This window comes from Sorex fumeus, unplaced genomic scaffold (assembly GCF_029834395.1).
Source record: "Sorex fumeus unplaced genomic scaffold, SorFum_2.1 ptg000078l, whole genome shotgun sequence".
In the NCBI taxonomy this organism is placed as follows: Eukaryota; Metazoa; Chordata; class Mammalia; order Eulipotyphla; family Soricidae; genus Sorex; species Sorex fumeus.
The window spans coordinates 11,690,287-11,703,947 of NW_026606135.1; the positions used below are offsets into that span (position 1 = coordinate 11,690,287).

At 56.0% G+C, this 13,661-nt stretch overlaps 1 protein-coding gene across 1 annotated transcript in view; it reads right to left on the minus strand.

Annotated features, from left to right (window-relative positions):
- Nucleotides 1-13,661, minus strand: part of LOC130038615 (vacuolar protein sorting-associated protein 33A-like) — a 140,444-nt gene that overhangs the window by 44,301 nt on the left and 82,482 nt on the right. Inside the window, 8 exon segments of the mRNA XM_056130442.1 lie at nucleotides 7,265-7,305; nucleotides 7,308-7,412; nucleotides 7,415-7,427; nucleotides 8,600-8,737; nucleotides 9,574-9,711; nucleotides 10,552-10,619; nucleotides 11,249-11,375; nucleotides 12,976-13,166. Coding sequence (XP_055986417.1) covers nucleotides 7,265-7,305; nucleotides 7,308-7,412; nucleotides 7,415-7,427; nucleotides 8,600-8,737; nucleotides 9,574-9,711; nucleotides 10,552-10,619; nucleotides 11,249-11,375; nucleotides 12,976-13,166 — 821 coding nt within the window.

Genomic DNA, 13,661 nt, shown 5'->3' on the forward strand with positions numbered 1-13,661 from the left:
GCTAGCAGTTAGGAGGGAGCGTGTTGGTCGCCTCAGCTGACACCAGTTGCCGTGACACTAAAGTCACAGAATGTGACACTTGTGTGTAAGAGCTGTCCCCAGAGCCATGAACGTGCCTACAGCTCAGGGAGCCCTTTCCGGGCGAGGACTCGGGAGGGGGTTCCCGGGTGGGAATGAGTCTCCCCTGGCCCGGGCTGAGCGCACTTACCGGCCAAGGGCGCCTTCAGGGCCCAGCTCCCATGCTTGAGGATCTTGGTGGGGGCCTTCAGCCCGCTGGGCCTCAGCAGACTCATGGTCAGGTGGTCAGATGCTGCCGCGGCCACTACCGGGCCCTGACCATCGAGCCCACTGTGGGGCCTTCTGAGGCGCACTCGTTCTCAGGGATAAATCTCTGAAGAGCAGAGGAGAGATTCTGTCTCAGGGGAGCGACCACAGCAGCTTCCGGAGCCCAGAGAGCTGCCAGTCTGACACTCGCCACCCCGAGTGCGACCCCCAGCCTCCCGCACAGCCCCCTGAGCCCACCAAGTGTCATTCCTGCGCAAAAACTCAATCCCAAACAGACAAGCAAACAATTGCAGATTCGGGGCCAGAGGGCAGAGGGGACAGGTACTTGCCCTGCGGGCAGCTGACCCTCACGCCCTCCCTGGCATCACACCCACCCCCAAACACATTCAGGAGCCAGAAATCGTCCCTGAGCACTGCGAGTGTCACTGACCACCTCCCCGTCCAGACACTGACTAGCCGGGAGGCGACTCAGCAGTGATCACTGGACATGTGTGTGCGTGTGTGCGTATGTGTGTGTGAGAGAGGCCCGTGGTTACACACAGAAGCTAAGGCAAGCAACACACACACTTTTTTCTATGGGCTGAGAACTGCCAGGGAAAAGGGCCCAGCAAGACTGCGCCAAAGGGGGGCTGGAGAGCGATAGCACAGTGGGTAGGGCATTTGCCTTGCACACGGCCGACCCAGGTTCGATTCCCAGCATCCCATATGGTCCCCTGAGCACTGCCAGGACTGATTCCCGAGTGCAGACCCAGGAGTAAATCCTGTGCATCACCAGGTGTGACCCAGAAAGAAAAAAAAATTGCGCCAAAGGGGAGCGAAGGAGGTTTTGGCGTTTCTTTCGTTCCCTGTGACGCTGTCCAAGTTTGATAACCACAAGCCAGTATTAACTCCATTTCTTAACCCACAGAACTGAGGCAGACATGTGGATGGGGGAAGCGTCGCCATGGCAATGGAACTCCGAGGAAGTCAACAAAAGCTTCATGGCCACCAAAAGACCACCTGAGGGCACGGGACCCAAGGTCTGGTCAAAATTAACCCACATTAGGAGGCCCAGAGCAGGCTGGACCCCCCGAGGGAATAGGAACAAAGGCCAGGAAAGGAATTTCTAAGAGGACCTTGGACCACTCAACTCTACCCCCTTGGCAACCACCCTAGCAACGGACTCTAGGTAGCTAGAAACTCCCACCAGGGGCAGCCTGGGGAAAACCCGAGATTAGCCACCTTGAACCAAGGGAGGGCGCTCATGTGTGCCCGAGCCCAGGGACTGCTCTTGCCTACAAGGTCGGTCATGTCACGGGCTTCTCCCCTCCTGAGGTGTGGACTTTCTCGGACCAAACGCAACCTAGCAACCTAACGTGTTCAGTGGCTTTCTGCGCCTCTGGAGAAGCCGCACTCTCTCTCGAGCCTGTTACTCCCTCCCTCATTTCCCCTTCCTAAAAGCCTCCAAATAAAATGCTCCTGCTTCAAGCTCATCTCCTGAAATGCTTTTCTGCGAGAAGGACAAAGGCCCGGGGCCCTGAGGAGGTCGAGGATCGACTCCCTTTCCCTGAAAAGGGCAACCCCTCACTCCGGCCGGAGACCCCGGGAAGGCCTAGTGGGCGTCGTGGGGCTGGCAGGGCTCGTCGCGCTCATCAGTGCCAGCGCTCCAACCAGTCCCGGGGGAGTGACATCTTCTCCTCTGCTTCTCATCAGCCCCCCATGAGGGCCCACTAACTTCAGAGTCATTCCATATTGAATAGAAAAGTCCGCAGGGGGCAGAGAGGCAGGACAGTGGGGAGGGCACTTGCCTTCTATCCAGTTGTCCTGGGCTCGATCTCCGTCAGCACAGGGACGTTAGCCGGCCAGGGCGACCCCTGGGCACAGCCAGGTATGGCCACCCCACCCCACACCACCCAACCCCCAGCCCAACCCCTAAAAATATATATATAACTACTAAAAAAACTTAAACAAACTAAAGATTAAAAACTATCATACACTAAAGAACTGTTACAGAAAAAAGCCGCCCCCACGCGGGCAAAAAGCCCTAAGACTCAGATTCACCTGTGTCACACTGCACTCGCAGCTTAGAGAACTGAGCTCTGACAAACAGGCTCGTGCCAGTCTCCTACAGAGACTGAAAATGGCACTTGGGGTCTAGAACGTTCCAAGGTAGAATGAGAATTAAGCAAGGAGGAGGGCATCATGGGCCCTTCTTAAAGGGGCAGGCGCCACCTTCGTGACGCCAGCATCCGGCTGAGGCTCCGGAGGGCTGCCCTGCAGACGCCAGCACTAGCTGGCCAATGTGCCTCTGGTCCCTGCGGGGCCCAGTTCTGGACCCCTGGGCCCTGAGAAAGTGGTTTCAGAAAACGTTTGACAAATGTTTGGCAGTTACAGATCTCCAGCTGAGGTCATTCGGCATCCCCCGAGTGGGACCTGGACCCAGTGACCGTGCCCAGGGCCCTCCTCAGGAGCCGGGCCACAAAATCTGTGGACGGGAGGGGGGGGCGAGGGGCAGGGCGACAGGGCAGAGGCCCTGAGCCCGACCCTGACAGCCCTGCTCTCTGTGACCCCAGTGCTGTAAGCAACACCTGCCGCACCGTGGCCAGGGAGTGGCGAAGTCCACTAAGGCCTGAGAGCTGTACAGAGGCGTATGGCTTGGCCTGCTCCAACTGGGAGCACAAGCTGAATGAGTGCGGGTCCCCTCGAGGATGAGTGAGCAGGAACGGGGGAGTGGTGGGGAGGAGGGGAGGGCGGAGTGACCTAACCTAGGGGCTGAGGGCCGACTCTGATGCAGTCATCGGGGCTCATCCTGGCAGGACCTGGCGGGGGGGGAGAGGGGTATATTGGGGTTGTTGTTGGTGGAGAATGGGCACTGGTGAAGGTACGGGTGTTTCATTGTATGACCGAGACTTAGACCTGAAAGCTTTGTAACTGCTCTCATGGTGATTCAATAAATAAAATCATAAAAAATGAAAAAAAAAGTTAGGTGGAGTTCATGCACAATTCAATCAGCTAATCCGTGGCTGGATAAATAGCAGTACTCCTAAATAAAAAAAAAAAAAAAGAGAGAGAGAGAAATCCAGAAAAACACGGCAAATCTGTACTCCAAGCACACTCCTCCCCAAACGATCCATTTTCCCCCACCCGAGATAAAGCCGACATGCTATGGGTCACATCCTCCTGCCACTGACCCCCAAAACCCGACACTCCCTCCTCCCACCCCGGGGACTGATGGCACAAACTCCATCTTTGTGTCACGCCATACATGAGACATTTGTCACTAGAACCTGATGACTCACTTCAGACCCTCAACAGAAGCCACAAAGATAGGGAGCACTGCTCGGGGAGCACCATGCAGAGGCTGCTCAGACCCTCTCTGCCTCTGTCCCCCACCTGCTCTGGGGACGACGCATAGACAAGTGGCCAGGGCTTGAGACCAGAGGAACCAAGCCTGGAGGAAGCGGGTGCTTGTGTTTTGTTTTCTCTGGAGGCTTCTAACTACGGCTCCTCTTAAGAGACAAAGAAGGCCGCAAATAGGCAAACACTCTGAACTCGGTTAGCACCCAACTCGGATCTACCGCCAAGATCTGCTCTAAATGAACCTTGAAAGGGTAAGCTAAATATCTCTCAGGAAAGCAAATAACCTTAGGGGATTATCTGCTCTCACTAAAAATGGGGGGGGAAAAAGTCTGTTTTGTATTTCTTGAAAATGTCAGCTTGACTCAAAGCTGGGGGTTCCAAAGGCAGTTCTGTTTCATCCCGCAGCACAAATGCTTCCTCCCTGCTAGAGCTTTGGCTCACGTCTGTCGAGCGTCTTCTGGACAGGGAAACACCAGCCCTGGGAGGTGTGGCGTGATGGGACACTGGCACACAGGAAGCACCTCAATTTGGGTCATTTTCCCCTCTCAGGACTCCGAGGACCCCTTACCCCTCGGGCAGCGCCACATGACATTCTATCAGGAAGTTACATAAAAATCAGTCTTCCATTCCAAACAAAATTTCAGGAGCTGCAGACACAGTTCAAGACTATATACAGCCTGAAGGCACAGGACATATGCAAACGGCATCTATTCACTGTCATCAGCGAGCCCCGTCACCCGCCTCACGCTGGCATTCAACTTCAAAATATCCAGATAGAGGAAATTTTTATGTGTCAGGGGGAAAAATCAGAGTTAGCAAGAGCTCGAAGAGAAGAGCAAGCCGGCAAACAGGACTGAGAGAAGGTGACCGCAGGTGAGGCCGGTCGTCTCTGGCCTAACCCGGGTCCCAGCCCCAGCTGCCCTGCAGAAGCCGCCAGGGGATACCCCACATGCCTCGGAAAACTCACGGACACCCCACATGACATGGAATCCCCCCAACGCTCACAGCCGCTGAGTACTGACTCACACCCGCCCTTCCATGCAAAAGACCTGAAGGAACAAGGATCCCCAGGTCGAAGCTTCTAGTGTCGGGGCTGGAACGATAGTACAGCGGGGAGGGCATTTGCCTTGCATGCAGCCAACCTGGGTTCAAATCCTGGCATCCCATATGGTCCCCTGAGCACCGCCAGGAGTAAATCCTGACTGCACAGCCAGGAGTAACCCCCGTGCATCTCCGGGTGAAAAAATTAACAATAAAAAGATAACACCGTGGAGGTGTGCAGACTGGGGGCGGGGTGCAGAGGGAGACCTCCCAGAGAGCCTGGCCCAGAGTGAGCATAACATCCCCAAAGACCCCGTAGGATGGCTCCGCCAGGTCTGGGGTGCAGCCTCACACTTGAGTCTAAGCCACCCTGGTCAGGATGTCCAACGAGTCCTCAGAAAAGAACCGGAAACTCTGCATTGGAGCAGACCACAGAGGATGATGCAGGGGAAGGAAAGCATTAGTGGGCCTCTTTCGAACTGCTCAGGGGCCCAGGTGACTGTTCAGAGCGGGAACTGTGTCTGCCTGCGGACAGCTAAGCCGGCTCCTGCCCGGCCCTGCCCAGCCCCGAGCACCCAAACAAAACATTCATTTTTAAAAACGGCGTATTACTACAGAGACACCTCTAACAACTCCCACCCGGCGAGGCTCAAGGGATAGGCTCTGCACTCAGGAATTATTCTGGTGGTTCTTTGGGAGCCCCCCAGCGCCTTGAGCCCAATCTAACTGCTCACATGACACACGCCAGGGTGCCCAAGTTCTGGGGTCCCTCGAGCAGAATACCCGGAGTGAGGGCCACTGTGAGCAGCTCAGGTGAGCAGAGCCGTGGCTACCCCTGCCGGGATGCTGACTTGGGGGCCATCGTGGCTCAGTGCGGGAGAGAAGATGTGAATGCAGCATCCACGGGGGGATCTGGGGCCCTTGGTTCCGACCTGTGTTGGGTCTGCCTGTTGGGATGGCCCCAGCCCGCCCGCACTGGGCTAGGAACGACCCTGGGTGTGACCGAGACAGCCCCTATACTCAGCTGGGGTGACCAAGCCGCTTCCTCAAAGCTTCCGCACTGCTGACTGGGAACAGAAGGAGCAGAGAGGCCTCTCCCAGACATGCAATGACTCACATGGAAGGTGAACCCCAAGTCCTGTCACCACACAGGGTCGGGCAGGCCCCTGTCCTATCACCACACAAGGGCATGCAAGCCCTTCCCTGCTCCAAGACTGGGGTGGGGAGAGACCATCGGGGGAGCCCAGGAAAGTTCTGGATTCCACAGGCCGAAGCCCAGGGACGTGAGCAAACCCACGGGGAGCTGGTTGACAGCAGCCCAGAAACCAAGCGAGCCCCAGGTTCTTTCTCTTAAGGTGCTGCTGAGACCAACATGCTGAGGGAATGGGGGCCTGGAAATCTGGTGATGCACCTGCGTTCTCGAAAGGTCAAGTCTTGAGACCAACAGCAGCAGTACCACAAATCAACTCACACGCCCAAGAACGCAGGGAAATGCGATCGCGTCTCAAACACACCTGCACAAGCTTCCAATGGCAGAGGGCGCAGAGGGCGCAGACAGGCACCAGGAGCGCTGGGGCCATGCACGGGTTCAAGCTGACTCCCTGGCTTGGCACTGGGGGTCACACCAGGCGGGGCTTGGAGGACCATATGGGGTGCCAGGGAACGAACCCGGGTCTGCCAGGGGCAAGGCAAGTGCCCTACCCACCTTACTATCTCTTTGGCCCTGGTACGCCGTTTTTAGAGGACATTATCAAGCTGATGTGTTTCCCCCTTGCATCTTCCCCTTCATTCCGGTATTTATTTTCTCTTTCCCTCCCTTTCTCGCTGAGGCTGAGGGTCGCACACTCTAGGTGGTGGTTACCCACTTTGGGGGGGGGGGGAGGTTTCCACTCGGCCTGCCAGAGCTCCAGCCATGCCCACTTTTCCCTATTTCCAGTGAAAAGTACGTCATAGGAAAAGCATCTGGTTGAAAACTCACATAAATCAATGCTTTTGGGTCCAGAGATTGTCTTAAGGGACTAAGCATGGAGAAACCTCACCGCACAGAAGAAAGAGCCAGAGTTCTGGCCCGGGCGCCCCTAAGAGCCAAGCTGACACTTTGAAAGAGAAATATTTCAGAAGTGCTCCCTGACATAAAGATAGTAAAGAAAACATATAAAATCATATTTGCAAACAAAAAACCACCTTTCAGAAAAAGACAACATTTAAAAAAGAAAAACTCTGGGGGGCCAGATAGACAGTTCAGTGCGAAGGTGCTTTCCTGATATCAAAGAGTCAAATATGGACCCCTGAGGACCCCCAAGAGTAATCCCTGAGCATCACCAGGTGAGGCCCCAAGCAAAAACCAAAGCAAAGCAAACAAATAAACATGTGCTGAAAATAACCAGTAGGAAACAGGCTGGGACGGGCGTGTGGGAGAAACAGAATTTCCCGCACACCCTGCATCCAGCCCTGAGGTCACACTGCAGAACCTCAAGAGTTTGAATGAAAAATGTAGGCAATTGTATTTCTAGAAAATGAGAATGTAAGGTTAGAGGCTTCAGGTCTTGCCAAGACTCAATCAAGGGGAAAGGCGGGTCACGAAAACAAAATCACTCACAAACCTACGTTTCTTCTGCAGGCCCGTGGGCAGCGGCTGCGCTCCTCAAAGTGGGGGCCCGGGAGAATGCGCAGAACTTCCTCGATTCTGCACCAACCAGGCCGGGAGAGCAGCTGGGCCAGCCGCATGCTGAGGGGGGCATAGCCGAGATGTCCGTCGGGTTCTGCGGAGGATTCGAGAGGGACACCTGGAGTCAACCAACTCCTCTCTGCCTAATGGGCCATGGGATTTTTTTTTTTTTTTTTTTTTGTGGAGGCCATACCCTGCGGTGCTCAGGGCTCCCTCCTGGTGCTGCACTCAGGGAACACAACCTGGGTTGGCCACATTAAAGGCAAATGTCCTCCACGCTGCCGTCCTGGATTTGACTTTGGGGAGGAACACAGTGTGCTCCAGCCTACCCCGCTGAGCCCTGCCATCTCCACCCTCTACCCAATTCCCAATCTCTCTCTTCTCTCCTTCTCTCTCTCCCCCCCACCCCCACCCCTACAGCTTTATGCATCAGACCTGGTGGTGCAGAGCTGACGCATGGCTCTGCCCTCACCTCTCCTGGCCCTGAGTCCTTCTGTCTCAAACCAATCTCAGAAAGCTGCTTGGTGTCCTTGTGTGCTGGAAGGTGCCAGTGCCCGGCAGCCCGTGCAGAGGGCAGGGGCGTGGCCAAACCCCAGCACCGCTGGGTCCGAACATTCAATGGTCTGCCCGGGAAAGATTCCATCCGACCCCCACAGAAGAAAAACTGTTCATCGATTTGGTGAGAAACTTCTCCTATGGAAACTTGGCCCACTGGGGGGAGGGAATGTGGAGAGCTCTAAGCCCAGCCAAGCTACTCTCAGGCATTCTTCCAGGGGCCGAGGCCCCAGGGCACAGCCACACCCAAATCTCCCAAGGGTGAGAGTGACAGCCCCTAGCATCACAGTGACCCCCAGTCTGAAACCCCCCCTCTCTGACAGTGACTCTGAGTCCAGCAGCCCCAACTGCCCACGGTGAGTCAGTTGTGTTGGTCCCCAATCCTCTTACTTGAGGCTGGCCTTTTCGCTGACCAGAGGCTTCCTTGAGCCCAGACCAGCCTCCCCCGCCCTGAGGCCTAAGTGGACAAGGGCCCCCGCTTCCCACCCCCAGCCCCCATCTTCAAAAAGTGTCCCCCAACAAGCCCCACTCAGTCCTGGCTTCTGCAAGGGCAGCGCCTTCCCACCAGCAGGACGCCACACCACTGGGGAAATGTGTGTGTGTCTATGTACGTGTCTGTGTGTGTGCTGGCGCGCGTGCATGTGCGTGAAGGCTCGGCTCGCCTATTAGATGGCGTGCATGTGCCTGCGTGTGCTCGAAGACTCGGCTCACCTGCTCATTCACATCGTCCATCCAGAGGCGCAGGGTCTTCCGGATGGTGGGGTAGCTGTTCCTGCCCCCCTGCTGGGGCCGCAGCAGCCCGGCCTTCTCCAGGTTCTGTAACGTCAGGATGTGCTCGTAGCCGTATGTCTGCAAGAGAAGTTGGGGAGCCTGCTAGATCTCCCACTTCCGAAGAGGGAGCGAACATTTTCACTCTCATTTTGATACTACTGTTTTTGAGTCATACCCGGCAGCATCCAAGACAAGTGCCTTACCCCTTTCTAGCTCTTGGTTTGTTTTTGTTTTTTTTTCTTTTCGAGTCACACCCGGCGATGCTCAGGGGTTACTCCTGGCTTTGCACTCAGGAATCACTCCTGGAGGTGCTCGGGAAACCATATGGGATGCTGGGAATTGAACCAGGGTCGGCTGCGTGCAAGGCAAACGCCCTACCCGCTCTGCTATTGCTCCAGCCCCTTTCGAGCTCTTTGGACCCCACATTTTCACTTTAAATCAGAATGCATGGGCCCAACGTAAGGAAGATAGATGACAGAAGGAAAAGGAGGCCAACCACACCTCCTGCCGTGCTGTTTTCCAGATGTCTCCTTTGTTTTGTTTGCTTCTGCACACCCCCCATGCTCAGGGATCAGTGCTGGTGGGGCTCAGGGGACCCATTTGCGTGGATCAGTGCTGGTGGGCTCAGGGGACCCATATGCATGCTGGGGATCAAGCCCAGGTGGGCCACGTGCAAGGCCAACTGCTTTTTTGGGTCTCACCCGGCTATGCACAGGGGTTACTCCTGGCTCTGCACTCAGGAATAACTCCTGGCGGTGCTCAGGGGACCATATGGGATGCTGGGAATCGAACCCGGGTCAGTCACGTGCAAGGCAAACGCCCTATCCGCTGTGCTATCGCTCCAGCCCCAACAAGACCAACTGCTTTTTTAAAAAATTTCTCCCTTGGCAAATGAGTCACTTAGAAACACTGACCTGGAGAATTTCTCTTTTGTAATAATCCAGAACCTTCTGCTTGAGCCCACTGTTGCACACCGACTGCAGGCAAATGAGCCTGAGCACCTTGATGAGTGGATGCTTCTGGGCGATGCAGTCCTCGATATAACTGTTGACCTAGAGTCATGGCAGGTTTGTGCGTGAGCACCGGGACTGGGCCTGCAGGCCTGGGCGTCCCCGGGCCCTCAGAGGCCCGATCAAAGAGAGACTGGAGATTGGCTCACGCTCCTGCCCACACTCCCTGGACAACCTAAGCTCCAGGGGCTGCGGGCGGGTGCAACTGTCCCACTTGTCAGCGACACCTGAGCAGCATCAGTAAAGTAGCAGGGACTGTGGGGAATTTGGGCGCTTGCTTGCTGCAAGTGAGAATGCGGGATTTATTGACGGGCAGACAGGAAAAGCGATCATATAACCCACGCTCTTATATTATCCGTGATGGGCTTCAATAGTCTTGGGCTTCAGGGCTGGGTCTTGTTTCTCTGAGGAGAGCGAACAGCAATGGAACACATGCACACACACACACAATGGAACACACACACACACACACACACACACACACACACACCACCCCCGGTCAACAGAAACCTATCCCTTGGCAGAATCTCTTTCCGCTTCAAGGCTGGGTCTTGTTTCTCTGAGGACAGCGAACAGCAATGGAACACACACACACACACACACACACACACACACACTGGGTCTTGTTTCTCTGAGGACAGCGAACAGCAATGGAACACACACACACACACACACACACACCATGGAACACACACACACACACACACACCACCCCCGGTCAACAGAAACCTATCCCTTGGCAGAATCTCTTTCCGCACATTTTGCACTGCCCTGGCAGGTATTTAGGCCAGACACGGGAATCAAAGCGATTCCTTTCCTACCTCGAGTTCTGTTTGCCAATCTGGTTAACTATTGGCTAAAACGGTTTTAGTGTTCACGTACCTTATCGGTGTCTATTCCGGACATAAACTCCTGCTCCACGGTTAACTTATCAAAGAAGTCTTCAGATGCTGAAACATAATTAACACACGAGCATCTCAGAAGTGGGAGAAATGCTCATTTCTCCCAGAGGCATGCAAAGTAGCAAGCAAGCACCAAGTTTAAGTCATCACCGGGAAGGCACCTTCCAGAACAGTGAGGCCGACGGCCTGTGCCCCGAGGTGCGCCTAGACACAGAGCCCCGGGGCCTGGGCCCTAGCAGCTCCCCCTTCACACTAATTAAAGCAATTTCCCAAGGGCATTTTACTTTGGTTCGTTTGGGGGCCACCCCCGGTGGTGCTCAGGGATCACTCCTGGCCGGCTTCGGAGACCATATGGACTCCGGGATCCAACCCGGGCCGGCTGTGTGCCAGGCACTGCAGTACCGCTCCAACTCCAGCTCCTTGCAACATCCGACTGAAACCAACTCAGCAAGTAGTGCCAGGTCTGGCGAAGCAGTGCTGGCGCCACCCGGAGCCTGGGAGAGCCCTGCTGCACCACCTGACCCCGCAGAACCCAACAGTCACACTCGGAACATTTCTGCGAGGACACAGCGGCTAGCACAGGGAACAATGCACAAGTGAAACAGTAGCCGGGGCCCCCAGAAGTAGCAGGGAGCCAGTGACACACCCTGAGCCTGAGCCCGGGACAGGGCACTCACTCGTCACGTCCTGGATGAGCTCGGCGATGGAGGTGTGGTTGGCCAGGGAGCCCCGCGCCGCCTGCATGTGGGGTAGCTGGGAGACAAACTGCTTGATCTCGCCCACCGTCTTGGCGTTGTGCCTTTCCTGAGGGAGGGGAGAAGGTCACGACAGTACTGGGGACAGCACTCAGGGCCACACACACACACACACACACACACACACACACACACACACACAGGGCGTGCCCCAGTCACAGCCACAGCAGTGCTGGGGAGGTACCCAAGGCCACACACACACACACACACACACACACACACACACACACTGTGCCTCAGCCCCAGCCCTGGCTGCCAAGAGTGCATTTCTAAGAGTTTAGGTCTTTGGGTTGCCCAGGGCACGTTTGAATCACATGCAAGGCAGTGCCCCAGGCTTCCTCCTGGCCTGGAGCTCAAGGATCACTCCTGGCCTGCACCGGGACCACATGGAATGCTGGGGAGTGAACCCAGGTCAGCTGCATGCAAGGTAAGCGCCTGGCCCGTTGTGCTATCCCTCCGGCTCCCCCAAATTAATTTTTAGTGTGAGAAACGGACACAAAACGAATTAGGCTATAACCAGATCCCACAGCCACAGGAAAATAGAAAAGGCAGATTGGTGGGTCCAGGGACTGCGACAGCCACATCCTGCAGCACTGGGAGACCATGTGGACAGGGAGGGAGCCCAGGGCCCACGCAGGCCACACCTGACACTGCATGGTCCCTGCCAGGGATGTGGAGCTCAGCAAACTGCCTTGAAGCCACAAAAGCTAACGCTCATATAGCCTGAGACCTCAACAATAGCAAATCAAGTGTAAAACGTTTCCTGGGTCCAAGCTATACAGTGGGGGAGGCGCTTGCTCAGTGCCCGGCCTCCCCACAGAACCCCGAGGCCTGCCAGGAGCCAGCCCTGAGCACTGGCAGCGGGAAGGGAGGGAAGTGGACACCACGGCGAGCTCGGAGCTGGCACAGTGAATGCCCGACACTTCTTATCCATAGCTTTATAAGTCACGGTGAGGAAATAAAAAATTGAGGAACAAAACCCAAGTGAACAAAAGCAACTTCAGAAATACAACAACCATGGGGTCAGAGTGACAGAACAGTGGCGAGGTGCTTGCCTTGCATGCGGCCAGCCTGGGTTCGATCCCCAGCATCCCATGGGGTTGCCTCAGCCCACCAGAAGTGATCCCTGAGCGCAGAGCCAGGGGTTAGCCCTGAGCACCTCTGGGTGTGCCTCCCCTCAAACCCTCCCCCCCCCCCAAAATCCAAAGAAATACAAATACTGATATAGTGGAGATAACTCCTAAAAAAGATGAAATCAGGAAATCCATCCTTCAAGGGAAAAAGTGATTTTTAAAAACTTCCCCAGAGTTAAAAAATTCAGCTTCTATCATTTTACTGATTCAGGTTTCAAAAGTGAGCTGAACCCAGAATAAAGAGCAGCAGGAGGGCGCGAGGTGCTAAGGAAGCTGGGGGCCGGGGACTGTGCTCTCAGTATCACCCGCCGTCCCAGCCTGCTCGGGATGATCCCGGATTCCCTAGATGCAGGAGCTAGCAGAGATGCCGCTACCACCAGCAGCTGGGAGGAAGGAGAGAGGGACAGGGAGTGCGGACGGTGACTGGCGAAGGACCTGATACCAGGAAAGGGCCTGGCACCACCTTTCCCCAGGCGCCCGCAGCCCGCCTGCCACCTGGCCCCAGGCCCCAGTCACCTCAAAGGCGGCCGAGATGACCTTGGCCTTCTTGCTGAGCACGGCGCCCACGGCGTTGAAGTTGCAGTCTCGGATCTCGACGTAGAGCTCCTCAGCTGAGTTCAGCGGCAGCTTCTTGGCCTCTGTGGGCAGGTCCTGCCCGTCACCCTGCCTCTTCGGGGCGAATTTCTTGGGCGGCAACTTTACATGACCTGCACGGGAGGGGACACCCCAAGTGAGACTCCAGAGACTTCCTGTCAGGGGAGAGCACTGGGCTTTGAGTCACTAGTTGTGCACGAGCGGAGGACGCTCACACTTTTCACGCACGGCTTCCCTGGCCTGGCCCGTGGGCCGCCTCCTGCCACTGCCAGCCCAAACCGAACTCAGGATGGGGCCACCCGAGGAAACATGCCCCAGGGCGGCCCAATGTCTGTCCTGCTGGTGCGTGCAAGTGCATGCAGTCTACACCGACATCTCAACAAGCCAAGAGGAGCCCAGGATGGGGCTGGAGTGATAGCACAGCAGGGAGGGTGTTTGCCTTGCACCGGGCAGACCCTGGTTCGATTCCCAGCATCCCATATGGCCCCCTGAGCACCGCCAGGAGTAACTCCTGAGAGCAGCACCAGGAGTAACCCCTGTGCATTCCCGAGTGTAACCCCTGTCACTGTCCTTCCATTGTTCATCGATTTTGCTCAAGCAGGCCCAGT